The 24,249-nt window shown below is 41.8% G+C and overlaps 11 protein-coding genes across 11 annotated transcripts; 6 read left to right on the forward strand and 5 right to left on the reverse strand.

Moving 5' to 3' along the window:
• Positions 1-523: 523 nt before the first annotated feature.
• LOC124643528 (chorion class B protein Ld34-like) lies at positions 524-1,258 on the reverse strand. Its single transcript, XM_047182540.1, has 2 exons — positions 1,198-1,258; positions 524-1,114 (listed from the first exon to the last, which is right to left on the reverse strand). The coding sequence occupies exons 1-2, from the start codon at positions 1,246-1,248 to the stop codon at positions 524-526; spliced, it is 642 nt and encodes a 213-aa protein (XP_047038496.1). The 5' UTR covers positions 1,249-1,258.
• Positions 1,259-1,554: 296 nt separating this feature from the next.
• On the forward strand, positions 1,555-2,193 carry LOC124643529 (chorion class A protein Ld5-like). The gene is made up of 2 exons (XM_047182541.1): positions 1,555-1,624; positions 1,747-2,193. Exons 1-2 carry the CDS (start codon positions 1,574-1,576, stop codon positions 2,191-2,193), a joined length of 498 nt encoding a protein of 165 aa, XP_047038497.1. The 5' UTR covers positions 1,555-1,573.
• Positions 2,194-4,636: 2,443 nt separating this feature from the next.
• LOC124643210 (chorion class B protein Ld34-like) lies at positions 4,637-5,686 on the reverse strand. Its single transcript, XM_047182089.1, has 2 exons — positions 5,636-5,686; positions 4,637-5,227 (listed from the first exon to the last, which is right to left on the reverse strand). The coding sequence occupies exons 1-2, from the start codon at positions 5,684-5,686 to the stop codon at positions 4,637-4,639; spliced, it is 642 nt and encodes a 213-aa protein (XP_047038045.1).
• A 297-nt stretch (positions 5,687-5,983) lies between these two features.
• Positions 5,984-6,658, forward strand: LOC124643507 (chorion class A protein Ld12-like). The gene is made up of 2 exons (XM_047182510.1): positions 5,984-6,057; positions 6,169-6,658. The coding sequence occupies exons 1-2, from the start codon at positions 6,007-6,009 to the stop codon at positions 6,607-6,609; spliced, it is 492 nt and encodes a 163-aa protein (XP_047038466.1). The 5' UTR covers positions 5,984-6,006; the 3' UTR covers positions 6,610-6,658.
• A 2,680-nt stretch (positions 6,659-9,338) lies between these two features.
• Positions 9,339-13,720, reverse strand: LOC124643509 (fibroin heavy chain-like). Its single transcript, XM_047182512.1, has 3 exons — positions 13,586-13,720; positions 12,984-13,502; positions 9,339-9,902 (listed from the first exon to the last, which is right to left on the reverse strand). Exons 1-3 carry the CDS (start codon positions 13,703-13,705, stop codon positions 9,399-9,401), a joined length of 1,143 nt encoding a protein of 380 aa, XP_047038468.1. The 5' UTR covers positions 13,706-13,720; the 3' UTR covers positions 9,339-9,398.
• Positions 10,430-11,120, forward strand: LOC124643506 (chorion class A protein Ld12-like). Its single transcript, XM_047182509.1, has 2 exons — positions 10,430-10,504; positions 10,625-11,120. Exons 1-2 carry the CDS (start codon positions 10,454-10,456, stop codon positions 11,069-11,071), a joined length of 498 nt encoding a protein of 165 aa, XP_047038465.1. The 5' UTR covers positions 10,430-10,453; the 3' UTR covers positions 11,072-11,120.
• A 159-nt stretch (positions 13,721-13,879) lies between the features above and the next one.
• Positions 13,880-14,580, forward strand: LOC124643508 (chorion class A protein Ld2/Ld41-like). The gene is made up of 2 exons (XM_047182511.1): positions 13,880-13,998; positions 14,111-14,580. The coding sequence occupies exons 1-2, from the start codon at positions 13,948-13,950 to the stop codon at positions 14,531-14,533; spliced, it is 474 nt and encodes a 157-aa protein (XP_047038467.1). The 5' UTR covers positions 13,880-13,947; the 3' UTR covers positions 14,534-14,580.
• A 3,779-nt stretch (positions 14,581-18,359) lies between these two features.
• Positions 18,360-19,864, reverse strand: LOC124643555 (chorion class B protein Ld34-like). The gene is made up of 3 exons (XM_047182568.1): positions 19,814-19,864; positions 19,121-19,507; positions 18,360-18,962 (listed from the first exon to the last, which is right to left on the reverse strand). The coding sequence occupies exons 1-3, from the start codon at positions 19,862-19,864 to the stop codon at positions 18,360-18,362; spliced, it is 1,041 nt and encodes a 346-aa protein (XP_047038524.1).
• Positions 19,865-20,177: 313 nt separating this feature from the next.
• On the forward strand, positions 20,178-20,758 carry LOC124643560 (chorion class A protein Ld5-like). Its single transcript, XM_047182572.1, has 2 exons — positions 20,178-20,235; positions 20,354-20,758. Exons 1-2 carry the CDS (start codon positions 20,185-20,187, stop codon positions 20,756-20,758), a joined length of 456 nt encoding a protein of 151 aa, XP_047038528.1. The 5' UTR covers positions 20,178-20,184.
• A 399-nt stretch (positions 20,759-21,157) lies between these two features.
• Positions 21,158-22,220, reverse strand: LOC124643211 (chorion class B protein Ld34-like). The gene is made up of 2 exons (XM_047182090.1): positions 22,170-22,220; positions 21,158-21,742 (listed from the first exon to the last, which is right to left on the reverse strand). The coding sequence occupies exons 1-2, from the start codon at positions 22,218-22,220 to the stop codon at positions 21,158-21,160; spliced, it is 636 nt and encodes a 211-aa protein (XP_047038046.1).
• Positions 22,221-22,480: 260 nt separating this feature from the next.
• On the forward strand, positions 22,481-23,447 carry LOC124643561 (chorion class A protein Ld12-like). The gene is made up of 2 exons (XM_047182573.1): positions 22,481-22,545; positions 23,097-23,447. The coding sequence occupies exons 1-2, from the start codon at positions 22,495-22,497 to the stop codon at positions 23,445-23,447; spliced, it is 402 nt and encodes a 133-aa protein (XP_047038529.1). The 5' UTR covers positions 22,481-22,494.
• Positions 23,448-24,249: the final 802 nt, after the last annotated feature.

Genomic DNA, 24,249 nt, shown 5'->3' on the forward strand with positions numbered 1-24,249 from the left:
GTTCCTTCGGGTCCGGCCGGCAGTCGCTTATCAAGCGTCAAATTAATATATATTTTTAAGGTCAGAAATGCATTACGGTCTTAAGACAACTCCGTCTAAAACCTGTTGTAAGTATAAAAAAAAATCGTATTATAAATCAGTCACACTGAATCCCTACAAAGTCTATTTGATTATCCAGAGCGAGATCAGATCAGGTTTCTAGCAATGAATACCAACACCATGAAATTCGGTTTTTCTTAAACACTGACGTTTTCGTGAAGAACAAGGTCTACTTGCAGACAAAGTAATCAAAGGTTTTGCGGTTAATAAACATAATAATCAAAAAGCAGGCTTAAAAGCTCATTCATTGTGTTTCTCATAAAAAAGATGATTTAAAAAGATTCCAAACTTTTTTAACAATGTTTGCAAAGAGGCAAAGTTCTGATTTTCATAAAAAGTCACAAAATAATTTATATACTTCGTTATTTATTTCTTTGATAGTTTGAGAATATGAGAACATTCGTATTGTTAGTAGAATAGGTCCTTAGTTGCGGCAGCCGCAGCCCATGCCAGCAATACCACTGCGGCGACCGAGACCTGAACCAATTCCAGCTCCATAGGCAGCAGCTCCAAAACCAGCAGCAGGGCTGATGGCTCCCAAGCCAGCACCATAAGCACCAGCAGCACCGAAACCAGTAGTCTCGCTGATCATGGCGTTTCTGCCATTACCGCAGGCGTGGTTGACGGCGCCAGCACCGGCAGAAGGCACCACACCTTCCATAGCCACAGTACCCACGAATGGCAGCTCACCAGCCGCGGACAGAACACCCTCATACACGTTGTCGGACACTACGGAGATACCGACGGGAGCGATGGCGGAGGCGCTGGAGACAGGCAGAGCGCCGCCACTGGTGGGGCTGAACTCCATGGCGGGGGCGTAGATTGCATCGTAAGCCAGGCCTCTGCCTGCAAGGCCAGCGTTCAGTCCGTTGTAAGCCAGACCTCTGCCTGCCAAGCCAGCACCAGGGTAGGCGAGTCCATCGTAAGCCCAAGCAGGAGCGGCCAGGCCGCAAGGGGCAGCAAGTGCAGAGGCGTCAGCGACTGCAGCGCGGCTGGTGCACTGACCCACCGCTGACTGGAAATTAAACCAAATTATGTGTTAGCTTTAGCAATTATAAGACTGTCTAAGAGAAACCAAATCATAATAAAATGTCTTACCTTGAGCAGGAGCGCCTGGGCGCAGAGGATGAGGATAGCCTTGACAGACATGATAGTTTGCTTCGAGTACTGACCCTAGAATGATATTCAGTGTTACTGCTGCTGGTTTTATAGTCGATATTCTTATCGTCCAACTTCCAAGAAAATTAAGTAGTATTAGGGTAAGGCGTTACTTATGTAAAGCTTGTGAAAGCTGATAGGCATAATATTAATTGTACACAATAGTAATTAACACAGCCTATTAAATATTTCTTTGAAGTTACAAAATGAAAACGTGAGGTCAGCTGATAACGATTAAGTGTCAAGTATAAAAGCGCGGGTACGGATGCAGTTCATCATTCAGTCTTCAGCTCCTCGTTGAACACAAACATCAAACATGTCTCCCTTCGCTGTCGTGTTCCTCTGCATCCAAGCTTGCTTGATCCAGGTGAGAAATAGTTATACTTAATTTCGGATTAACTTGGCTTTGCTCTTCTTATATGAGTCAGGACTCTTTAATTTCATCGGGTTTGAGTAAACGTCTTTTAATACATTATTTTATTGTTCCAGTCTGTGTTCAGCCAGTGCACCAGCCGCGCGGCGGTTGCTGACGCCACGTACGCTGGTCCCTATGGTCTGGCCGCTCCTGCCCTAGCAGCTCCTTACGGATTAGCCTCTCCTTGTGGTCTGGCCTCTGGTTTGGCTTCTCCTTTCGGCTTGACTGGCTCTGGTCTAGCTGGCTCCTACGGATTGACTTCTGGTTTGGGTTATGACGGACTCGCCTACCCTGGCGCTGCCGGTTACGGCTCTGGAATCGCCGCCTACGGCGGCGCCGGTGAAGGCAACGTGGCGGTCGCTGGTGAGCTGCCAGTCGCCGGTAACACCGCTCTGTATGGACAGGTGCCCATCATGGGCTCTGTAGGCTTCGGCGGTGATGTGGCTGCTGCTGGTGCCGTGTCTATCTCCGGACAATGCGCTTGCGGCTGCAATACTCCCTACAACACTTACCTGTACTAGACAATGTTACTACTAACTCTAAAATAAATGATTTTATGTATGACCGTATTTAGCTTTGTTACTGTTATTAGTCAAAACAACATTTATTTCAACTCCCATTATACCCTTATTAAGAATGGCCCATTCCTATCTTTTATGATGTTGGCTTCATCTTCATCTGTACGGCTACTGCAGAAGGTACTTGTATTAGAGAAATGAATATCTGACTGCCACGACCAAGCGTATTTGTAGCATAGGTCTATTATTTGTATAATATAAGCGTATTTGTAGCCGGTCTATTACCGGCTAAATACCTGATCTTTATAATGAGCGTACAACCATTCATCTTTATTCTGATTTATGAGCCCAAAGAAACTATCGGCTAACTAAAAGTTTGCAGTGTACAGGAAGGTATTCTAAATCCTAAAACCTTTCTTGTATCCTAGCTGTCAAAAATTTCATGTTCATTTGAAACCATGGACCATTAGGGGGGGGGGGGACGAGGGGGTCCGGACCCCCATTTTATATGTATATCCATGTTTCATGCATAATATTTTAGTGCGCCTGGCGCGATGTAAGAAGAGAGAAGCAATCGTTAATAAGCGCGAGCGAAGCGAGCGCGAAATTTTTATAGTCTGAAAAGTTAATTGGAACCAAAGGCGTCGCCTTGTGCAATCATTACTGATTGATGAAAGATTGTGATTATTAGGTACCAACATATGAATGTCAAAGTACTTAGAACAGTTTATTATTTAACCCAAACTAAAGAACTTAAATACCTATAACAATGTTTTCATTCAGTAAAAGATGTTGATAGCGACAATTTTTTTGGTGGGTTTCCCGATGAAAAAGTTACCGAATAAGACATTATGTCATATGTAAGGAAGCGCGAGCGAAGCGAGCGCGAAAATTTTTGTAGTCTAAGGACACAGAATAGCTAAAAACCACTGTAAGTTAACAAAGCAACGAAGCCGCGAGCGAAGCGAGCGCGATTCTTTCCTTAGTGTTTTCATGAAGTAAACATATCATAAAAAGCCAAAGTGAGCAAAAAGCCATGAAAAATATTTTTTTCGGAATTGAATGCCTCAACAATTAAACAAAGATTAATAACGATGTCTGATACATGGAGCCGCGAGCGCAGCGAGCGCGAATTTTTTTGGGGATGCAAAGGGTGAAGCCGTTAGAATGAGGGTTTTCTAAAATGGCGTCCACGAGGTGGCAGCACCGAGTCGTCAGGTCCAGGTAACTGTCAAAGTGCTTATCTTTACTATGAATAGTGAACGATTTTAGTGTTTTTTTTTTATTTTATAATTAAAGCACTGCATTATTGTTGTACTATTGCGGTTGAGTAAATAAAAAAAACTAAATCATATTGTGTTAACAAATTTTTCAACAAGCTTTTCCTTAGTACCAGTGACTTTTGCACCCTCTCTCTTAGCTCAATTTTTAGTTCGGAAACCTTATTCTGACCGTAGTCCATAATAAAATCAATAACACTTCCAATATAACAGAATTTCAATAAACAATAAGTTCGGCACCTACAATTCCATACTATTTGACAGCTGTTTGGACCTGACGCATACGAAGCGCCGCCTGGCGGCAGAAAAAGTATCGAAAACCCTCATTGACAGGACACGACCATAGTGAGGGCGGCTTTTTCTAAAATTTTATTGCTTATCTACTAAATATTTTTATTTCATAATTCAGTAATCAATAGTTATGGTTTAATTTTACCGCCCCCTAAATCGTGCCGCCCGGGGCTTTTGCCCTTGATCTTAAATAGTTTTCTGACTGAAAACTGAAATCGGCAGTGTAAGTAACATTCTTAGCGCTATTGCTGTTCGGTGTTCGGTAATATTGAAATCAAATCATTGGTAAAAAGATATTGTATTTTTTAAATATAACGTGATAAGTCGCTCGATTTGCTGCCCCCTAGGACGTGCCGCCCGCGTGCGGTGCACACCATGCACGCCCGCTTACGGCGGGCCTGTATAAAGCTGAAGAGTTTGTTTGTTTGTTTGAACGCGCTAATCTCAGGAACTACTGGTCCGATTTGAAAATTTCTTTCAGTGTTAGATAGCCCATTTATCGAGGAAGGCTATAGGCTACTTTTTATCCTGGTACGGGAAGTAGTTCCCACGGGATGCGGGTGAAACTGCTGGCAGAAGCTAGTGTTATATAAAAAGGTCACTACAATAGTAATATATTACGACGAGAGACTTTATAAAAGCAATTATAAGCTGGACTTGTAAGTACTAACTAGTATCTAGTACTATGTAGTATTAACTAGTAGTAAGACTTATGATTCAAGAATTATTACAACTAGTGTAATTTTAGGTTTCTCTGGATTGATTCAATTCTTTAACAATAAGTTAGGATAGTAGAAAAGATTAAATAGGCATTTTTCGTTTGCGTGAACATTTTATTACTTTTGCAGTATAGTATTTGTCATCTAAGCAAGTTTTTAGTTGCGGCAGCCGCAGCCTCTGCCAGCAATACCACTGCGGAGACCGAAACCTGAACCAATTCCAGCTCCATAGGTAGCAGCTCCAAAACCAGCAGCAGGGCTGATGGCTCCCAAGCCAGCACCATAAGCACCATCAGCACCGAAACCAGTAGTCTCGCTGATCATGGCGTTTCTGCCATTACCGCAGGCGTGGTTGACGGCGCCAGCACCGGCAGAAGGCACCACACCTTCCATAGCCACAGTACCCACGAACGGCAGCTCACCAGCCGCGGACAGAACACCCTCATACACGTTGTCGGACACTACGGAGATACCGGCGGGAGCGATGGCGGAGGCGCTGGAGACAGGCAGAGCCCCGCCACTGGTGGGGCTGAACTCCATGGCGGGGGCGTAGATTGCATCGTAAGCCAGGCCTCTGCCTGCAAGGCCAGCGTTCAGTCCGTTGTAAGCCAGACCTCTGCTTGCCAAGCCAGCACCAGGGTAGGCGAGTCCATCGTAAGCCCAAGCAGGAGCGGCCAGGCCGCAAGGGGCAGCAAGTGCAGAGGCGTCAGCGACTGCAGCGCGGCTGGTGCACTGACCCACCGCCGACTGGAAATTAAACCACATTAAACGTTATGTATTAGCTTTAGCTATTATAAGACTGTCAAAGTCAAAGTCAAAGTCAAATCATTTATTTCATTTAGGCCTTTACAAGCACTTATGAACGTCAAAATTATAACTAAGTTTGATTCTAGTTGCCCATTCCAAAAGTAGCTTCCTATGGAGAAGAACGGGCAAGAAACTCCATAGTTACTCTTTTTAAAAATAATATGGTATTACAGTTTGTATGTATTGATACATACAGTAACAGCATGCGAAGATCATGTAGGCAAAGACAAATGAGGATAAAATTACAATTAAAATGCTACATGGTGTTCACATTTACAAATTGGTTTATATTTTGGTAAAAAGTTACAAACTGTCTAAGAAGAACCAAATCAAAATAAAATGTCTTACCTTGAGCAGGAGCGCCTGGGTGCAGAGGATGAGGATAGCCTTGACAAACATGATGGTTTGCTTCAAGTGCTGACACTAGAATGATGTTATGTGTAACTGGCGCTGGTTTTATACTTCATTTTCTTATCAATCAATTTCCAATAAAAGTATTTTGGTAAGTGTTATTGTTAATCAAAAGCTTGTGAAAGAACAATTAGCCTACTAAGTACCTAAAAAAAGAACGCGTCAAAGAATGTATTTTCCGTCACGTTTTAGAAATTTCGAAATGTAGGCCTATCAAGTGTTGCTGTTGACAAGGCGCTGGGTATAAAATGTATCAAAAGTTTCAGTTCATCATTCAGTCTTCAGCTTCCGTTGAACACACTTGAAACATGTCTTCTTTCACTGTTCTGTTGCTCTGCATCCAAGCTTGCTTGGTCCAGGTGAGTGAAATGCGTTGTTTTCTTCAATTGTCAACTATTCTTTTGATTTTACTGTTCTATCCAATGCTGTAGCTCCGTTTTTTATTTCAATGGATTTTCTTGTTCGTACAGAATGTGTTCAGCCAGTGTCTCGGCGCATACGCACCTGCTACCATCATCGCCCCCGCCGCTCTCTCCACCGCCGCTCCCTGCGGCTCCGGCCTTGGCTACGGCGCTGGACTAGCTGGGCTCGCCTACCCTACCGCTGGCTTGGCTGGTGCTGGTCTGGCTGGCCCCTTCGGATTGGCTTCTGGTTTGGGTTATGACGGACTCGCCTACCCTGGCGCTGCCGGTTACGGCTCTGGAGTCGCCGCGTACGGCGGCGCCGGTGAAGGCAACGTGGCGGTCGCTGGTGAGCTGCCAGTCGCCGGTAACACCGCTCTGTATGGACAGGTGCCCATCATGGGCGCTGTGAGCTTCAGCGGTCCTGTGGCTGCTGCTGGTTCCGTGTCCATCTCCGGACAGTGCGCGTGCGGCTGCAACGCCCCTCTCACTACTCCCGTGTACTGCTGAAACAGCAATTTCTGTCATGTGAACAATAAACCATTATGATTTGGGCATACTTACCTTTTTTATTCTTTGACTGACTGTTAAAACCCAACACTACAGTGAAAGTTTAAGACATAACATATGAAAATCTCCTGTCTCGCAAACTATGCCAAAAACCTTCGTGTAGTGTATGTGGCTGCAACACTACCTGTGTAAACCATTCTGGTATTCTATCATAGTGTCAGACGTAAAGTAAATATCTACTGAAAAATTTGATTTGATAGAGACAATAGTTCGTTTGATTAGTGTAGAGAGATAAGAAGTAATATTTATACGACAACGACGATAACAAATATTTATACGTGAAAAATATACACACAACAAAAAATTAAGAAAAATAATACACAAAAAATTCATAGGGTAAGTGGAAATCCACGAGACGTCTCTGGAAACAGCCCTTGATCAGCATAAACCATTACCCCATGCAACTAAAAGTCCCGGCACTGGTTTTCAGCCCCAACCGATCATTCAATCAGCCTAGCCATTTACTTTAGGAATTGGCTAGACTTCTGAGGCCTCTGCCTCGAATTTTGCGGGCAGCGGGGCGGCAGCGGCGGCGGCGCGGGAGCGGGGCGGGCAACGCATACCTGTTCTCGAAACTAGCGGGCAGATCGCGCGGCGCTATAGTAGTGTAGTGTTGTGTTCTGTTGTGTTTGCTGTTCCATATGGGTGTCCTCTCAAAGATGGCCGAAATAATTAGCTCTTGCACGTCCGAAGACATTTTGATACGTCACAAAAAAAATGTATAACATTATGCCTACAATGCAGACGCCCAACGCGGGCGGTCACCGCTTGACTGGAGCGCACCGCTCGTTGCCCGCCGCCGCGCCGCTCCCGCGCCGCTGTATTCGAGGGCCGTTCCATTTGATTATACGCGTAAGATCCTGCCGCTCCCGCGCCGCCGCCGCCGCCGCCCCGCTGCCCGCAAAATTCGAGGCAGAGGCCTGATGGTCGTCCAATGTTATTGTCATAATAGCCGCTGCCTTTGTCAAAAGCTTACTATCAGAAAATGCAATCAGTCAACGCAAATGGAAGAAATGTGTGAAAAATAGACCAAAAACTCTTATGCTTATAATTAAAATGACCTAGATAAGGGGGGGGGGGATTACATAGCAATAGGTTTCTACATAAAATACATACTCTATTGGCCGTTATATAATTAATATTACGCTTAACTAATTGCAATCACAATAATTTCATCGCACGCTTTCAATGACCTGCAGTAACATGATCTTTGTTTATTTATAAGACTCGTGCCGCATCGTGTGTGGTCTCACCATAGATATAATATTACTAAACAAGATTGCGCACGCTCAAAATATATATTTACGAAAATGAACTCTATTCTAACGCAATAAGGTACTAAATTGGTTGCATAATACACAGAGGCAAATCCGAGCCAAGAGGGATAGTTCGAACGGAGGCTGTTTGTCTCTTTCTAACACCTTGCCAGCATAAAAAAAATGTTGTGATCAAAAGTTTTGTCTTCCCAAAAACAATTGAATCACTTATATTTTTATCTTATTTTAACAATTGTAAGTCAACAAATTAATAACAATCGCATTAATTTATTCGTATTTATTATTAAAACATAAACAACATAAATTTTTATTTTACTTTTTTTATTTTCTAGCGGTAACCCTGAACATTCTTGGCGCGTAATCAGCATTTAAAATTTTGTTTATATTTTTTTGTATTAAATCAATTTAAACTATTAAAATGGTGAAAAAGTGTTGCGTTTCTACTTGCAAAAGTGAATCCTATGGTGGTTGCAATATATCGTTCCACAGGTTAGCTAATAATAACATTTTCGTAAACCAAACAACTAGGGTGCCCATGAATTCTTGTAACGAGTCAAAATATGGGTGATGGATTTTAAAACTGTTGTACTATTGTTATAGCTTCCCAAAAAATGAAGAAAGGCGACATAAATGGCTCAGCAGTCTATATATGAAGTAGAAATACAAAAAAAAACAGTCTTCACTTCGAATCTTCCTGCTTTTATACTGCTAATTTCCGCTAATTATTAAAAGCCTTTATTAGTATCTTAAGGTCACAAACTGCGTAAGTTAAAACTACAATACTAATCTGTGTTTAATAATCTTAGCAAATTCGGATTTGTCTCACATAGCTTAATCTCATAGTCACCCTATTAGAAAGGGACAGACAGCCTCCGTACTAACTGTTTCACTCGGCTCGTTTTTTGGGTTTATATGCGCAGTCCTGTTTACTAATATTATGTCTATGGGTCTCACTGACATAATTACAAATAATTTAGAATGCACGTATCTTTTGTTTTTTTTTTTTTTTTTTTTTTTTTTTTTAATATAGGAAACATATCATGTATTTCTTGAGAACGTGTAGATTGATTTCGAAAGTTTGCTTTTTTGTGAAGTCGGTTACTTTTGTTAAAAAATATTATTTTTCGTATGAAAAGATCTCAGAATTTGATCCGAAAGAATTCATGAACATTTCTCAAATTTAAAGTAAGTGTGAAAGAAAAATTGATATTATATTTGACTTCACATTTTTTATTTTTGTACATGAATTAATCCCTTGATTCGACTCTCTATGTACATAGGTCAGTTTTGCCTCCATGTTTGATAATTAATTTAACCTAGAGACATCATTGGAATCAAGGGATCTACTTATGTTTGAAAATTGTTGGTAACAATAAAAAGACAACATGTTCATTGTATCGTTTTATTTCATCGACGGAATAAGAACGTTAGTTTTGTGTTCCATATCACTTTTTAGTTCCAGCAGCCACAGCCTCTGCCAGCAATACCACTGCGGAGACCGAGACCTGAACCAATTCCAGCTCCATAGGCAGCAGCTCCAAAACCAGCAGCAGGGCTGATGGCTCCCAAGCCAGCACCATAAGCACCAGCAGCACCGAAACCAGTAGTCTCGCTGATCATGGCGTTTCTGCCATTACCGCAGGCGTGGTTGACGGCGCCAGCACCGGCAGAAGGCACCGCACCTTCCATAGCCACAGTACCCACGAACGGCAGCTCACCAGCCGCGGACAGAACACCCTCATACATGTTGTCGGACACTACGGAGATACCGACGGGAGCGATGGCGGAGGCGCTGGAGACAGGCAGAGCGCCGCCACTGGTGGGGCTGAACTCCATGGCGGGGGCGTAGATTGCATCGTAAGCCAGGCCTCTGCCTGCAAGGCCAGCGTTCAGTCCGTTGTAAGCCAGACTTGTGCCTGCCAAGCCAGCACCAGGGTAGGCGAGTCCATCGTAAGCCCAAGCAGGAGCGGCCAGGCCGCAAGGGGCAGCAAGTGCAGAGGCGTCAGCGACTGCAGCGCGGCTGGTACACTGACCCACCGCCGACTGGAAATTATAAAGAGAAATATGTTAGCTTCAGCAAATATAGGAAAGTCAAAAGTAAACTAAATCCAAGTAAAATGTCTTACCTTGAGCAGGAGCGCCTGGGCGCAGAGGATAAGGATAGCCTTGACAGACATGATAGTTTGCTTCGAGTGCTGACACTAGTATGATATTCAGTGTTGCTGCTGTTGGTTTTATACTCCATTTTCTTATCTTTAAATTTTTAATAACATTAAGTAGTATTTAGGTAAGTGTAACTTATAATTAGCTTGCGCAAGAACGATAAGCCTACTACATAATATTTACTAACAAAAGAACTTCCCAATGTTTTTTTCAGTCACGTTTTTTAAATTTCGAAACATAGGCCTATGAAGTGTTGCTATTGATAAGGCATTGGGTATAAATTGTGTCAACATTTTCAGGTCATCATTCAGTCTTCAGCTCATCGTTGAACACAAACATCAAAAATGTCTCCCTTCGCTGTCGTGTTCCTCTGCATCCAAGCTTGCTTGGTACAGGTGAGAAATAGTGTTACATAATTTTAAATTTTTTGATTTTGCTCCTCTTAAATGAGAAGGGGTTTTTAATTTCCTCAAGTTTGAGTACCTACACATGCTCACATTATTTCATTGTTCCAGTCTGTGTTCAGCCAGTGCACCAGCCGCGCGGCGGTTGCTGACGCCACGTACGCTGGTCCCTATGGTCTGACCGCTCCTGCCCTGGCTCCTTACGGATTAGCCGCTCCTTGTGGTCTGGCCTCTGGTTTGACTTCTCCTTTCGGCTTGGCTGGTGCTGGTCTGGCTGGCTCCTACGGATTGGCTTCTGGTTTGGGTTATAACGGACTCGCCTACCCTGGCGCTGCCGGTTACGGCTCTGGAGTCGCCGCGTACGGCGGCGCCGGTGAAGGCAACGTGGCGGTCGCTGGTGAGCTGCCAGTCGCCGGTAACACCGCTCTGTATGGACAGGTGCCCATCATGGGTGCTGTGAGATTCGGTGGTGATGTGGCTGCTGCTGGTGCCGTGTCTATCGCTGGTCAATGCGCTTGCGGCTGCGGTGCTCCTCTCGCTACCCCCGTGTACTGCTGAAAAGCTATTTCTGTAATGCGACAAATAAACGATTATGATTTGAGCAATTTATCCTTTTTTATTCTTTGACTTAATATTTAACCCATCGGAGCTCTGAAACTATTGCACATAACATATGAAAAACATGTAATTTTATTAATGTCTTAGAAACTATGCCAACTTCATTGGATAGTGAGTGGGCAGCTGCATCAATTACTTTAACTATTCAGCTGTGCAAACACAGTCTAAACCGTAAAATAAACGTCCTGTCTTTCGAATTATTTTGATTTATGATAACGTATGGACAATATTTCACTCAGCATAAGAGGAAGATAAGAAAGTTTATGACTAATGGATTCGAGGCATACCCAGCACAAAAAAAAATAAACAAGCCAAATAATAAAAAAAAAGTCAAAATATGAGACAAACCTTTGTAAAACAGCCCTCGCTGAGCAGAAATGCATCACCCCATGCAAAGCAGGGGCGCGGCACACATAAGAGAAGTATATAAGATGAGTACATAAGAGGAATACATAAGAGAGTTCATAAGAGGAGTATATAAGATGAGTACATAAGAGAGTACATAAGAGGAGTATATAAGAGAGTACATAAGAGAGTTCGTAAGAGAGTTCATAAGAGAAGTATATAAGATGAGTATATGAGACGAGTACATAAGATGAGTACATAAGAGGAGTACATAAGAGAGTTCATAAGATTAGTACATAAGAGGAGTATATAAGATGAGTACATAAGAGAGTCCATAAGAGGAGTATATAAGAGAGTTCATAAGAGGAGTATATAAGATGAGTACATAAAAGGAGTATATAAGATGAGTACATAAGAGGAGTATGTAAGAGGAGTACATAAGAGGAGTATACTCCTCTTATGTACTCCTCCTCCTACCTACTCCTGTATACATACACCGTGACTTTTTAGTCGTCTTACAAAGGTGGTCCACTCAATCTATCCGACATAAAATACCACTAGACACGATTATTAATTTTATAGCCTTACTTAATTAAGATAATAGGTGGTAGAAAAAAAATGTTTACGTATCAAACTGTACCTTCCCAACGCGCCGCGCTCCATTGATACAAGATTCGGGCAGCGCTCACAACAGGATGTTATAATAATGAATTAATTTTTATTTTTAAATTATTCAAATCTCATAAATATTTTTTTTTTATATATGAACGTTTACTAGTTATTGGATACATGAAGTGGGCTGCCGTTGTAAGACGACTAAAAAGTCACGGTGTATAAGAGGAGTACATAAGAGGAGTATATAAAATTAGTACATAAGAGGAGTACATAAGAGTATATAAGAAGAGTACATAAGAGGAGTATATAAGAGGAGTATACAAGGTGTTGATTTGCATTTGTGCCATATTTCAGGAGGAGGATATAAAATACGTAAATAATCGATTGGAATTACAGTAGACGGGAAATAGCTAATATGCACTGTTTTTTTTGTCATTGTAATGTCGTGGTATTTCAGAAATAATCCAATTTTATGAATGATCGTTGCGTATGCTTTGTGTTTGCGTGTGTGAGGGCGCAGCACGGTCTTAAGGCCACACACGCGCCAAGTTTAAATACGGCTAGATGACGTTGACGGAATTCCGATTTTTTTTTTTTCAATTACGTACCAATTTTTTTGTAGATTTGGGTCGAGAATCATTAGCATAATTACGTCCTTGAATATGGCACAGATGCAAATCAACAGCTTGTATAACAGAAGAACATAAGAAGGTTCATAAGAGGATTACATAAAAGAGTTCATTAAAAGACAAAAGGTTAATTACATCGCTTTATTTCATCGACAGAATCAGAACGTTAGTTTTGTGTTCCAAATAAGTTCTTAGTTGCGGCAGCCACAGCCTCTGCCAGCAATACCACTGCGGAGACCGAGACCTGAACCAATTCCAGCTCCATAGGCAGCAGCTCCAAAACCAGCAGCAGGGCTGATGGCTCCCAAGCCAGCACCATAAGCACCAGCAGCACCGAAACCAGTAGTCTCGCTGATCATGGCGTTTCTGCCATTACCGCAGGCGTGGTTGACGGCGCCAGCACCGGCAGAAGGCACCACACCTTCCATAGCCACAGTACCCACGAACGGCAGCTCACCAGCCGCGGACAGAACACCCTCATACACGTTGTCGGATACTACGGAGATACCGACGGGAGCGATGGCGGAGGCGCTGGAGACAGGCAGAGCGCCGCCACTGGTGGGGCTGAACTCCATGGCGGGGGCGTAGATTGCATCGTAAGCCAGGCCTCTGCCTGCAAGGCCAGCGTTTAGTCCGTTGTAAGCCAGACCTGTGCCTGCCAAGCCAGCACCAGGGTAGGCGAGTCCATCGTAAGCCCAAGCAGGAGCGGCCAGGCTGCAAGGGGCAGCAAGTGCAGAAGCGTCAGCGACTGCAGCGCGGCTGGTGCACTGACCCACCGCTGACTGGAAATTAAATAAAATAATGTGTTAGCTTCAGCAAATGTAGGAAAGTCAAAAGTAAACAAAATGAAAGTAAAATGTGTTACCTTGAGCAGGAGCGCCTGGGCGCAGAGGATAAGGATAGCCTTGAGAGACATGATAGTTTGCTTCGAGTGCTGACACAAGAATGTTGTTGAAATGCCGTTAAGGGTGGTTTTATACTCCATTTTCTTATCAATTTCCAAGAAAAATATTAAGGTAAGTATTGTATTGTATGTCAAAAACTTGTGCAATCATCAGCCTATTATTTACTCACAAAGCAACGTGTGTGTGTATTTTCAGTCACGTTTTTTAAATTTCAAAATATAAGCCTATCAAGTGCTGTCATTCTTTGGGCGTTGAGTATAAAATGTGCCAACATTTTCAGTACATCATTCAGTCTTCAGCTTCCGTTGAACACACTTGAAACATGTCTTCCTTCACCGTTCTGTTGCTCTGCATCCAAGCTTGCTTGGTCCAGGTGAGTGAAATTAATTGTTTTCTTGAATTGTCAACTATTCTTTTGATTTGACTGTTCTAACTGATCCTGTAGCTCCGTTTTTTTATTTCAATGGATTTTCCTTTCCGTACAGAATATATTCAGCCAGTGTATTGGTGCATACGCACCTGCCACCATCATTGCCCCCGCCGCTCTCTCCACCGCCGCTCCTTGCGGCTACGGTCTTGGCTCCGGCCTTGGCTACGGCACTGGACTAGCTGGGCTCGCGTACCCTGGCGCTGGCTTGGCTGGTGCTGGTCTGGCTGGCCCCTTCGGATTGACTTCTGGCGCTGCCGGTTACGGCTCTGGAGTCGCCGCGTACGGCGGCGACGGTGAGGGCAACGTGGCGGTCGCTGGTGAGCTGCCAGTCGCCGGTACCACCGCTCTGTATGGACAGGTGCCCATCATGGGTGCTGTGAGCTTCAGCGGTCCTGTGGCTGCTGCTGGTTCCGTGTCCATCTCCGGACAGTGCGCGTGCGGCTGCGGTGCTCCTCTCACTACTCCTGTGTACTGCTGAAGAAAATTTCTGTAATGTAGACAATAAACGATTATGATTTGAGCAAATTTTTCCGTTTTATTCACTTGTGAGATGACGTTAGACAGTTGAGTATTAAAGAGGAAGTCATAAATTAATTGGGAAAAGAGTAGGAGGATGATGATATTATTTGATTCTTGATCCAACTGTACATACGTTTCAGCTTCACATAAAAAAAGTTAAGACCTGATTGGCGAGGAGGTTTGTGTCTGTTTTTTCGCCCATATCTTGGTGTTCAGTCGCCAGCAGGTCAATCCACCCAAATCTGTCTTTGACTAATCGAACCATAGATATAATATTACTAAACAAGATTGCGCACGCTCAAAATATATATTTACGAAAATGAACTCTATTCTAACGCAATAAGGTACCAAATTGGTTGCATAATACACAGAGGCAAATCCGAGCCGAGAGGGATAGTTCGAACGGAGGCTGTTTGTCTCTTTCTAACACCTTGCCAGCATAAAAAAATGTTGTGATCAAAAGTTTTGTCTTCCCAAAAACAATTGAATCACTTATATTTTTATCTTATTTTAACAATTGTAAGTCAACAAATTAATAAAAATCGCATTAATTTATTCGTATTTATTATTAAAACATAAACAACATAAATTTTTATTTTGCTTTTTTTTATTTTCTAGCGGTAACCCTGAACATTCTTGGCGCGTAATCAGCATTTAAAATGTTGTTTATATTTTTTTTGTATTAAATCAATTTAAACTATTAAAATGGTGAAAAAGTGTTGCGTTTCTACTTGCAAAAGTGAATCCTATGGTGGTTGCAATATATCGTTCCACAGGTTAGCTAATAATAACATTTTCGTAAACCAAACAATTAGGGTGCCCATGAATTCTTGTAACGAGTCAAAATATGGGTGATGGATTTTAAAACTGTTGTACTATTGTTATAGCTTCCCAAAAAATGAAGAAAGGCGACATAAATGGCTCAGCAGTCTATATATGAAGTAGAAATATAAAAAAACAGTCTTCACTTCGAATATTCCTGCTTTTATACTGCTAATTTCCGCTAATTATTAAAAGCCTTTATTAGTATCTTAAGGTCACAAACTGCGTAAGTTAAAACTTCAATACTAATCTGTGTTTAATAATCTTAGCAAATTCGGATTTGTCTCACATAGCCTAATCTCATAGTCACCCTATTAGAAAGGGACAGACAGCCTCCGTACTAACTGTTTCACTCGGCTCGTTTTTTGGGTTTATATGCGCAGTCCTGTTTACTAATATTATGTCTATGAATCGAACATACTCTTCCACTATTGTTTTACTTTTAGTTTTAAAAAGAGTAACCATGGAGTTTCTAACCCGTTTTTTCCGTAGGAAGCTACTTTTGGAATCGGCAACTAAAATCAAACTTAGTTATATTTTTGACGTTTAAAAGTGGTTGTAAAATCCTAAATGAAATAAATGGTTTGAGTTTAACTTTGTGATAAGGTTGAAAATCTATTCAAGAAATTCGACAGATTGAGATATGACGATGGGCAAACGTCTGTGCCTGTGTAGGTATTTCTAGTTATTATTAGTAGGTTTATGTATTAGAAGATTTCATTGGATTTGTTTCGATCATTCAAGTGTCTTAGAGATTTGTTGAAAAACAACAATGTTGCCACTAACACGCCTTAGGCAAAAGTTATTTTTTATCATTTTCTAAAGTTGAATATGAAATCAGAAGGCTCTCCTTGCGATCTTTATTATTTAAACAACTTATTTGTAAGCGAGGTAAGTGTGAATCTACCGTCGTGGGCTCTGTCGGCATACCCATATCATTTTTTTTTAATTATAGCCTTTATTTACATCTGAGGGCACGGCAGTGCCCCAGCCAAGACTCGAGCAAAGCGGGCACGGCCGTACCATCTTTTCTCGAAGCGTTTCGCGGCTATTTCAGTCCCCTGTATCTTCCATGTGAACAAAGCTAGGAGTTTAGGTTTTCGATGACCAAGAGTAAGTATTAGAACAAGCTCAGTCTCAAAATTACAAGACATTTGAGTAAATAGTTTACCAGTTATGAGCGATCAAAGTTACACCATTTTGTCACTGACTCACTGACCGATCATCAAAAGTCTAAGGTACTTCTAGCAAACTTAGAACCTTCAAATTTGGCACCAAGGTAGGTTATTAGCTACATATAAAGGGAAAAAAGTGAACGAAACTATTGATATAGTCACAAAATATTGATTTATTATTACAAATAAAGTAGAACAGGACTTGGCTTCTATGCGATCTCAAAACTTTTTACGGTGGAGGAATTGCGTAGAGGATTGGCTTTTTTTTACATTTAATGTTTTTGGTGGGATAGATATTTACATATTACAATACATACAAGAAACTATCCTAGTAAAACAAAAAAAAAAACACAATAACTAAAACGCGTCAAAACATTCATCCTCATCGCGGTCAACTGGGAGCGTACCCAAGAGGCTGGCAGCATTACCTCGTTGGTTGGCCATATCCATAATTCATTATGTGAATCCCCTTTTAACTCTCCCTACCCTCATGTCTTTTGTTACGTACTCCCTTATAAAAATCTTCCTATTTATCTCCATAATGTACTGCCTTATTATATCGGGTGTGTCGTTCATAATCACATTAAATTCTATCACATGTACTTCATGATACTCTATAGCGAATTGTAAAAAAAATAACAGAATCCATTCAGTGGTTTTGACACAGGAGTCATTTTTCGTTTTCATAATTTACAACATCATGTGTAAAGCAGAGATAAAGTTAGGAGTATCGAATGTTTTGATCAGTTGACAGCTGTCAGTTTTCAAGGGAGAATTTCAGCTGTTTGTAATGACTGACTTCTATATGGTGTTCTAATTTTCGCACATTTTTATTCTATTTACTTTGTTTGAAAAATGCATTTTTTTATTTTCACGTATTTTTCTTTTTTCTTGGTGTTAATCGACATATATTAACCAGTATATTAACGCGTTTCATTTAATGTGATTATGAACGACACACCCGATATACTCTCCCTATGTACTTTTTTTTGTTTTTCACTTACCTTGTAAACTCCCTTATGTACTCCCTGCGTACGTCCTTATGTAATCCCAATATGTGCTTTTACAACAGTTCATAAATACTTTTTATATACTCGCTCATTTTTATGAACTTTCTTATGAGTTCTGCCTATGCGTATAATTTTATTTAATACCCTTATGTAATATTCCTGTGTACTCTCTTATGTACTATTCTTATTTTATGCTTATTTCCTATGACTTTTAAATAGGCTAATTAGGTATAACCAATATTAGGTGTAAGTTTTTCTTACACCTTCAATCTTTCTAAGAGACAGTTTTTTTATTTTTGAAAAAGGTTTTTTTCGATTCCTTTTGATAAACTTATAAAAGGTTACTTAAAAATACAGCCGGTACTTAACAGCAAAGTTGGCTTTTAATTGGATTCCGTGGTCCAAAATTATGATCTGCAAGCCCAGTTACCCCAGATTGTTACTCGGTTTGACGAATTATCCGTAATTTTATATTTACTCTTACTAATAAACATTCATCAATTTGTAGTATAATCAAACGCAATTGTTCATAGAATACTTGCTGTTATGGTGGTTCTGCCCGGGTTCTGAGGGAACTACTTTCCGTCTTCAGATATAAGTGTTACCCAAGTTACTCAAGCTAAGGCTATCTGTTAATCCATTCAAATTGGACAGACAGACATTTCGCATTTACAATGTTTAATAATTAATTAATGGATGGAATAAAAGAAGCAAATAGTCGTAAAAGTTTTATTTATTGAATACCAAACAAAAATTTAATCAAAAGACCAACAATTTCTTAGTTGCGGCAACCACATCCTCTGCCAGCGAAACCGCCGCGGAGACCAAGACCTGAACCGAATCCGGCTCCAAAGGCTGAAGGTCCAAAACCAGCAGCAGGGCTGATGGCTCCCAAGCCAGCACCATAAGCACCAGCAGCACCGAAACCAGTAGTCTCGCTGATCATGGCGTTTCTGCCATTACCGCAGGCGTGGTTGACGGCACCAGCACCGGCAGAAGGCACCACACCTTCCATAGCCACAGTACCCACGAACGGCAGCTCACCAGCCGCGGTCAAAGCACCTTCGTAAGCGTTGTCAGATGCTACAGCGATGCCAGTAGGAGGGATAGCAGAGGCACTGGACACGGGGAGAGCACCGCCTGAAGTAGGAGTGAACTCGATTCCGTCAACGGCAGAAGCGTAGTTCAGACCATCGTAGGCAAGGCCTCTTCCTCCCAAGAAAGCGTCATTGTAAGAAGTGGCAGGTCCGAATCCTGGGGCCATCAGTCTGTCGTAGGCAAAAGCGTTGGCACCGTAGGTGGAGGCAGGGGTGTAGAGACCATCGTAGGCGGGTCCAGCTGAGGCTACGGAGGCAGGAGTTGAGGTGCCGCTGAGAGCAGACTGCAAAGAAAGGTGTGATTAGTTATAATATTCTTTTAAAAAGATATTAAGTAGCTCATTGACAGTGGTCGAAATTCTCAGGGTTAAAAAATCAAGTTTAGTTCTTAAATTGAAGTCCAAAATGATGCAAATAAATAAAGACCGTTCAAAAAACTCACCATAGCATTTAGTCCATTACCGCAGCCGTGGTTGATAGCCCCAGCACCAGCAGTAGCCAAAGTACCTTCCACACCAGTAGTACCCACAAACGGCAGCTCACCAATCACGTTCAGAGTACCATCGTACATATTCTCTGACATAACAGAGATGCCGATAGGAGCAAAGGAAGATGAACTGGTTACTGGCAAAGCACCGCCACTAGTGGCCGTGAAATCCATAGCAGGGGCGTAAAGTCCATCATAACCGAATCTTGAACCAGCTCCAGGGTAAGCCAGGCCGTCGTATGAAAGGCCAGAGAAGCCTCGTGCCATGGAACCGGCGTATCCGAATGGAGAGAAACCTGGTCCGTCGATGCCGAAGCGGCCGGCGCATTGGCTGAATGCAGTCTGGAAAGAGACAATTGTTTATGTAGTTAGAACCACTTTAATGAAGTACATAGGTAGAGAAAAAGTAATGAATGAAATTGTGGGTAAAGTAAACAAAGCAAATGTTTTTGAACATGCATAAGCAAAATAGGATATGACTGATTCAGTTTAACATAAAAAAATAGACCTAGTATTGTTATGATTTTAGAATTTTTATTTTTATGAGTCATTCAAGTTGTAAACGGAGACTTTAGAATTTTGTTAAGATGACAAGTGAACATTTCACTTGAAGAATAAAACTTTAAAGAAAAAGCTGAAATATCTTACCTGAACCAAAAGTGCCTGAGCACAAAGGACAAGAATAGCTTTAGCTGCCATTTTAATAAACTTAGAATGTTTCTAATGGAAACGATGAAAGTAGAATGATTTCCCTCCAAACTTCCTAAGCATATATACTAAGCTGTAAGGCAATTTTCCAGGAATTAGTTGGTAGGCAATTATTTGTAAAATAATTCCCGATAAGCCTACTATTTTGAAACTGAATGTAATAACTTTTATAAAGACATGTTTTGTCAAAGACGTTTATGATGAAATGGCTTTCTTTATAGCTGATAAGAATAAAATGTCTATAGTATATAAAGTGTATTGTATCTTGAATTATTATTCTGTTTTCAGCTTATTGTTGAATAAACATAAACATGTCTTCCTTCACTGTTCTGTTGCTCTGCATCCAAGCTTGCTTGGTCCAGGTGAGTTGAATCAACATTCGTATTTGGAGCATTTAAACCCAAGTCTGCTAAAGCAGAAATTCTCATTTTATTGTTGTAGTATGAAATCAATAAAGTTAAATGATCTTTTTTCTTACAGAATGTGTTCAGCCAGTGTCTCGGCGCGTACGCACCTGCCACCATCATCGCCCCCGCCGCTCTCTCCACCGCCGCTCCCTGCGGCTCCGGCTTAGGCTCCTGCCTTGGCTACGGTGCTGGTCTGGCTGGCTCCTACGGATTGGCTTCTGGTTTGGGTTATGACGGACTCGCCTACCCTGGCGCTGCCGGTTACGGCTCTGGAGTCGCCGCGTACGGCGGCGCCGGTGAAGGCAACGTGGCGGTCGTTGGTGAGCTGCCAGTCGCCGGTAACACCGCTCTGTATGGACAGGTGCCCATCATGGGCGCTGTGAGCTTCGGCGGTGCTGTGCCCGCTGCTGGTGCTGTGTCTATCAGCGGCAACTGTGCTTGCGGCTGCAACACCCCCTACAACACTTATTTGTACTGAAAACCATCTAATTTTTGTCATTAAGAGTGACGTAGTTACTCTATTATGAAAATAAAATATTTAACTAAACGACATTGATTTATTTTGTTACGTAGCTACTCAAATATTCTTAGGTATGTAATAGAAATACTGAATTACCTTTAATCACTATCAGAGTATTCGCATATCGCACACTTTTAGTCTTCCCAGTTTCGAGCTCATGAATCAGTATGGATATTAATGGAATTTGGGCCGGTATAAGCCGGACTAAAAACTTTGATTTAACTGTTAAATCAAGATATTTTTTACAATATCTTGTTTTTACCTCTAGAAACTATGTCGGTCCTGGAAATGAAAAACAACAAAATATTTCTAAAAACTTTATTTTTATTTACTGATGGTGTTTCTCTGCATAATACATTAGTGTTGTCTGCATCCACATCCACAGCCACCGTTGCCACCATAGACTAGACCAGGAGCGATGGCACCAGCACCATATCCAAGACCTTGATTAACACCAAGTCCATAGCCAGCAGGAAGTCCTGAGGCAGACGCAGCGCCAAAGGCACCTGCACCACCATAGGCACCAGCAGGAGCGATGTTCTCAATAGCAGTAACACCGTTACCGCAGCTGTAGCTGACGGCGCCAGCACCGCCGCTTGCCAGCACGCCCTCCAAAGCCACAGCACTCACGAACGGCAGCTCACCAGCCACGGACAGAGCACCATCAAACACATTCTCTGAGTTTATGGAAAGGCCGCTGGGAGCGATCGAGGACACACTGGAGACAGGCAGAGCTCCACCACTGGTGGGGATTACTTCGATGGGTAGGCTGCCGTAGCCTGCACCAGGGTTGTAGCCGAGTCCTGCTCCGTACCCGAGGCCTGCTCCACAAGCCAGGTCACTGCCTCCTGCAGCCAGGGCCGGAGATCTCAGGCCGTAGCCTGACAGTCCTGATAGACCAGCGCCATAGTTGTTACCGGAAATGCAGTAGCTGAATGCAGACTGGAAGAGGACGATAGCATTATCAGTTAAATGGTTATCAATGTGAGGTAAGTAGCTTATGAAATCTGTGGCAATGTTCATATTTCAAGTCGTTTCTTTAACAAGACATCATGTCTGTTTTTATTGAAATCAATAGCAATATTCTTACCCGTAAATGGGAACCCCTATTTTGTACGTATTCTTAAAAAATGCACCTAGTGTGTTTAAGAGAACTCGTAGCTAGCCAGATGCCCTAATTGAAAATTGGCTGATACCTACTGGTTTTTTTCAGCAAATATAAGTATCTCCTGTGGTGCCAACCACACCCTGAGTAAAAATTAACCTTTTCCAGGCTCATACATATACACCCCTTTAAAGGTTTTAACGTAGAAGCCTGGTAGGAAGAGCGGCTTTCACAATATATTATATTATTAGTAAAGATTTTTACCTGGACCAAAAGAGCTTGAGCGCAGAGGATGAGGATGGCTTTGGCAGACATTGCAGTGAGTGTATTAGATACTTCTTCAACTACTAAAGAGAGAATGACATTTAGCAAAACTGCATGTGGTTTTATACTTGCTGTTATCAAAACTATTTTATTGCAACTGTCCTATGAAATAGCAAATGAAATTTCGCGATAAATATTTGCAATTTTTTTATAAAGTCACGTAAGTTGATAATGATAGTCTAGGTCTAGAATTTGTATAAAAACTTGCAAATATTTGCAAAGAATTATTGAGTCTTCAGCTTCTCGTTGAACACTAACATCAAACATGTCTCCCTTCGCTGTCGTGTTCCTCTGCATCCAAGCTTGCTTGGTCCAGGTGAGTGAATATGAAACTTATTTCTACAATACTATAGTCCACTTGAGGTTGATTAGTCCCGGTGGCCAAGTGGCTAACGCGTCAGCATTTTATATAGAAGAAAGACAGAAGAAATAAAAACCATTTATTTACACAAAAGACGCAAAAGCAACAAAACTATTAATGAAACAAAAATATACACAGAAAAACGCTGCAGTTACGTCACCTTACGAAAAAGGGCCATTTAACATTTATTTATTTTATTTAAAATACTTTATGCAAATTGTACAACGGCGGACTTAACGCCTTCGGCGTTCTCTGCCAGTCTACCTTAGGGTGGTGAAACAGAAGTGGTAGGTGCAACAATTACAAACAATTTAGTGGGTACTTTCTATCTACCTCTAAGTATATTTTGGAAACCAATGAGAAAAGGTTTTGCAGGATGGTAAATCTTCGAGAAAGAAAAAAGTCAACAGTCTCCCGAAGCGTCGACCAGAAACTTTCAAAAGACTGAAATTCTAATCTCATTATTTGGTTTTATTATATCTGACCAAAATTATTTTTCTTTCCAGAACGTATTCAGCTACTGCTCAACCCCAGCTGGTTTCATATCTTCTGCGGCTCCTATAGCCCCTGCTTGTGAAGCAACCCTGGCCCCTGGAGCAGCCTACACTCCTTCATCCTACTCCCCCAGTTCCATCGCCTATGGATCCTCAGCTGCCTACGCTCCTGGTGTTTCTGCTTACGGTGGTACTGGTGAAGGCAATGTGGCTGTTGTCGGTGAGCTGCCGATTCTTGGAGAGTCCGTCATTGCTGGTCAGGTGCCCATCATAGGTGCTGTGAGCTTCGGCGGTGCTGTGCCAGCTTATGGTGGCGTGTCCATCACTGGTAACTGTGCTTGTGGTTGCGGTACGGCTTATTAATTGACGGTTGATGATGTGTCGTGAATAAATTGTGTTGAAAGTATTTTTGTCTTTGAATTTATTAAGCCTAACACAGTTAATGCTAATTATCGGAAACAAAAATGCACTGAAACAGAATAGGTACCTCTTGGCTTCAAGTTTAATTTCTTGTCGTTTTGTGCCAGAATTTCTACTAAGGCAGCCTTTTATGCGCGTAATCATGAAGCTTAAACAAAAAGCAAGAGGTTTTTTACACACGATTGAGTTTTGAAGAATTAATTTTTCAGTAGGCGTGTAGGCGATTTCTTCAAATCATTTTACTGAATCAACTAACTTAACTATCGTTTTAATGTGCGGACTATCATTCATATTCATCTGATTGATTGATGAGCCTATCAAACTATCGGCTGACTAAAAGTTTGCAATATACCCCTATGAGCAGATACGAGTAGATCAAAAGGTGAAGATTCTTGAATTATATTATAATGTTTGCTTTTAACATAAAAAATAACACAAAAATAAAATGACTACTGCTAATATAATCGTTTACTGCCCGAACAAAAATTTGAGTGTCTCGAGTATCCTGTATCTGCCATGCAATTTCAAAACTCCAACTAGTTGAGTGGTTGGTGATTGGTTGAGTGGTCGTGGTGGCCTAGTGGGTAAAGAACCAACCTCTCGAGTATGAGGGTATGGGTTCGATTCCAGGTCAGGCAAGTACCAATGCAACTTTTCTAAGTTTGTATGTACTTTCTAAGTATATCTTAGACACCAATGGCTGATAAAAAGCTGAAGGAAAACATCTTGAGGAAACCTGGACTAT

The sequence above is a fragment of the Helicoverpa zea genome, chromosome 27, assembly GCF_022581195.2.
Source record: "Helicoverpa zea isolate HzStark_Cry1AcR chromosome 27, ilHelZeax1.1, whole genome shotgun sequence".
Lineage (NCBI taxonomy): Eukaryota > Metazoa > Arthropoda > Insecta > Lepidoptera > Noctuidae > Helicoverpa > Helicoverpa zea.

What these genes read in the sequence shown, in the direction of transcription:
- LOC124643560 (XM_047182572.1), top strand. Translation starts at nt 20,185, where the DNA reads ATGTCTTCCTTCACTGTTCTGTTGCTCTGCATCCAAGCTTGCTTGGTC. An exon ending in TCCAAGCTTGCTTGGTCCAG is followed by an intron (nt 20,236 to 20,353) that starts GTGAGTTGAATC and finishes TTTTTCTTACAG; the next exon opens with AATGTGTTCAGCCAGTGTCT.
- LOC124643555 (XM_047182568.1), bottom strand. Translation starts at nt 19,864, where the DNA reads ATGGCAGCTAAAGCTATTCTTGTCCTTTGTGCTCAGGCACTTTTGGTT. An exon ending in CTCAGGCACTTTTGGTTCAG is followed by an intron (nt 19,508 to 19,813) that starts GTAAGATATTTC and finishes GTCTCTTTCCAG; the next exon opens with ACTGCATTCAGCCAATGCGC. An exon ending in GTAATGGACTAAATGCTATG is followed by an intron (nt 18,963 to 19,120) that starts GTGAGTTTTTTG and finishes CTTTCTTTGCAG; the next exon opens with TCTGCTCTCAGCGGCACCTC.
- LOC124643509 (XM_047182512.1), bottom strand. Translation starts at nt 13,705, where the DNA reads ATGGAGTATAAAACCACCCTTAACGGCATTTCAACAACATTCTTGTGT. An exon ending in CCCAGGCGCTCCTGCTCAAG is followed by an intron (nt 13,503 to 13,585) that starts GTAACACATTTT and finishes TTTAATTTCCAG; the next exon opens with TCAGCGGTGGGTCAGTGCAC. An exon ending in GTTTTGGAGCTGCTGCCTAT is followed by an intron (nt 9,903 to 12,983) that starts GGAGCTGGAATT and finishes GCTCCTGCTTGG; the next exon opens with GCTTACGATGGACTCGCCTA.
- LOC124643210 (XM_047182089.1), bottom strand. Translation starts at nt 5,686, where the DNA reads ATGTTTGTCAAGGCTATCCTCATCCTCTGCACCCAGGCGCTCCTGCTC. An exon ending in CCCAGGCGCTCCTGCTCAAG is followed by an intron (nt 5,228 to 5,635) that starts GTAAGACATTTT and finishes TTTAATTTCCAG; the next exon opens with TCGGCGGTGGGTCAGTGCAC.
- LOC124643507 (XM_047182510.1), top strand. Translation starts at nt 6,007, where the DNA reads ATGTCTTCTTTCACTGTTCTGTTGCTCTGCATCCAAGCTTGCTTGGTC. An exon ending in TCCAAGCTTGCTTGGTCCAG is followed by an intron (nt 6,058 to 6,168) that starts GTGAGTGAAATG and finishes TTGTTCGTACAG; the next exon opens with AATGTGTTCAGCCAGTGTCT.
- LOC124643528 (XM_047182540.1), bottom strand. Translation starts at nt 1,248, where the DNA reads ATGTCTGTCAAGGCTATCCTCATCCTCTGCGCCCAGGCGCTCCTGCTC. An exon ending in CCCAGGCGCTCCTGCTCAAG is followed by an intron (nt 1,115 to 1,197) that starts GTAAGACATTTT and finishes TTTAATTTCCAG; the next exon opens with TCAGCGGTGGGTCAGTGCAC.
- LOC124643508 (XM_047182511.1), top strand. Translation starts at nt 13,948, where the DNA reads ATGTCTTCCTTCACCGTTCTGTTGCTCTGCATCCAAGCTTGCTTGGTC. An exon ending in TCCAAGCTTGCTTGGTCCAG is followed by an intron (nt 13,999 to 14,110) that starts GTGAGTGAAATT and finishes CTTTCCGTACAG; the next exon opens with AATATATTCAGCCAGTGTAT.
- LOC124643506 (XM_047182509.1), top strand. Translation starts at nt 10,454, where the DNA reads ATGTCTCCCTTCGCTGTCGTGTTCCTCTGCATCCAAGCTTGCTTGGTA. An exon ending in TCCAAGCTTGCTTGGTACAG is followed by an intron (nt 10,505 to 10,624) that starts GTGAGAAATAGT and finishes TCATTGTTCCAG; the next exon opens with TCTGTGTTCAGCCAGTGCAC.
- LOC124643211 (XM_047182090.1), bottom strand. Translation starts at nt 22,220, where the DNA reads ATGTCTGCCAAAGCCATCCTCATCCTCTGCGCTCAAGCTCTTTTGGTC. An exon ending in CTCAAGCTCTTTTGGTCCAG is followed by an intron (nt 21,743 to 22,169) that starts GTAAAAATCTTT and finishes GTCCTCTTCCAG; the next exon opens with TCTGCATTCAGCTACTGCAT.
- LOC124643529 (XM_047182541.1), top strand. Translation starts at nt 1,574, where the DNA reads ATGTCTCCCTTCGCTGTCGTGTTCCTCTGCATCCAAGCTTGCTTGATC. An exon ending in TCCAAGCTTGCTTGATCCAG is followed by an intron (nt 1,625 to 1,746) that starts GTGAGAAATAGT and finishes TTATTGTTCCAG; the next exon opens with TCTGTGTTCAGCCAGTGCAC.
- LOC124643561 (XM_047182573.1), top strand. Translation starts at nt 22,495, where the DNA reads ATGTCTCCCTTCGCTGTCGTGTTCCTCTGCATCCAAGCTTGCTTGGTC. An exon ending in TCCAAGCTTGCTTGGTCCAG is followed by an intron (nt 22,546 to 23,096) that starts GTGAGTGAATAT and finishes TTTTCTTTCCAG; the next exon opens with AACGTATTCAGCTACTGCTC.